The 1,659-nt window shown below is 44.5% G+C and overlaps 1 protein-coding gene across 1 annotated transcript in view; it reads right to left on the reverse strand.

The window, feature by feature from the left end:
• The window catches only part of LOC103600121 (cytochrome b5), a 41,204-nt gene that overhangs the window by 11,636 nt on the left and 27,909 nt on the right, over positions 1-1,659 (reverse strand). Inside the window, exon 3 of the mRNA XM_008584352.1 lies at positions 832-840. Within this exon, the coding sequence (XP_008582574.1) occupies positions 832-840 (9 nt within the window). The remainder of the gene's footprint in view (positions 1-831; positions 841-1,659) is intronic.

Genomic DNA, 1,659 nt, shown 5'->3' on the forward strand with positions numbered 1-1,659 from the left:
CTCAGGCTAAGGCCATCAAAAATAAAGTGCGTCTAAAGGCTGACCACAGGTAAGCCTAGCAGGCAGGTACAGCAAAAATGCTGCATCGAGGCTGAAACCCACCACCTCCCCCACCCAACCCCCACAGGCACTGGGATGGAAAGAATAAGGATGAAATTAAACATTTTTGAGGGGGGGGGGGGGGGGGGACCATAAAACTATTCCACTTTTGTAAAGTATGAAGACGAAAATATGTGCCAAATAAACTTTCCAAATAAATGAAGCTTATACCCTCAAAGTACACATCTCCTACCACCAAAAGCAAAACAAAACAAAACAACCTCCCCCACTCAAAGGAGGCCATCCTAAAATGGATTTCCTACTTTCGGGCCTTCTGCGAAGAGCCTAATCTCACCTTTCCTCCTCTCACAGTCATTACAAGAAGCACCAATTACAATAAAACCTTTATAGGTTTGATTTTTAAGTTTCTCAGTTCACTCACTTGGGATGAGCCCACCCGCCTATCTTTTTTATCAGAGGAAAGCCTGTTTCTGGCAGCACGTCAAGCCCCTTCTGGTTGGCTGCTGGCACCGCAGCATGGGCTGGGGAAGCACGGCTTCTTGAGTGGCCCCGGGAACCCACCTCGGGGGGCTCGGAGAACTCAGACTTCTTTCCACCTTTTCTGCTATCTTCCCAACTTAGGTAGACAGACAGTGAACTTTAACACAGTCATCTAGTCATCTAAAACTGCCACAGAAGGGCCTAAATTCCTATTTCAGCCCTGTGTTTCTATGAAAGTTAAATGAGGCCACTGTTTTCCAAAAGTCAGTCGATGGACTGGTGCCAAAGCCGACATCCTCACAGGTCTGGTGCAAGGTGAGCAGAGTGAGGTCACTGTGCTAGTTTTACAACAGGCAGAGCTTATTCATTTAACACATCCTAGCTTTTAAATTTTAAAAATCATTTTAATATCCTCAGACTAATGAAAGTAGATGGGAGTTTCTCAAGAAAAATATTTTGGTCAAAAAGAAAAAAAGAAAGAAAACTATGCTGGGTTGATACCCCCACCTTTTAAAATTTGCTGCTCCATGGAACTCCAAAGCCTGGGAAGCACTCCCCCAGGTCATGGCCTTGGTGGGTAGAGCATTGTAAGGTAAGTGCTGGACACAGACATATTTCCCCCTCCCTAAGCATACCAGAGTTCCTCCTCCACACTGGAAAACTACCTCTGACCAAGGTAGTTTACCCAAGGAAAGGCAGGTCTCCTTTAAGACAAAAGGAGAACTGTAGAAAGCAGGAGCCCTGAGTAAATTAATCAGCGCGTAAATGTAGTTAGCACGCTAATGTTAAACTACTCTGGCGCCAGAAGGGTAGCAACTAAGTCAACTTATCTACTCAGCACAAGGGTGCAAATGATTTAACCTCTCCTTTGATCTGTTCACTATATTACTGTTGTATGTACCCCATGGCAGTGTGGATTTCTAGCTGACTGGCCACCATCCACAACTCCCATTACCTATTGGCCCACATGAGTTTCCTTGGAATAGGCAAACACTATGCGAGTGCCTTTTTGGATTTGGGGCTCTGCCATTCTGACTCTAGGTGCCACAGAAAAATGCAAACTGTAAAAATGCAAAGAAAATTTTGGTCAATTTATTTATGACAAAAATGGTGTTGTAA

This window comes from Galeopterus variegatus, unplaced genomic scaffold, assembly GCF_000696425.1.
Source record: "Galeopterus variegatus unplaced genomic scaffold, G_variegatus-3.0.2 Scaffold3233, whole genome shotgun sequence".
Classification (NCBI taxonomy): domain Eukaryota; kingdom Metazoa; phylum Chordata; class Mammalia; order Dermoptera; family Cynocephalidae; genus Galeopterus; species Galeopterus variegatus.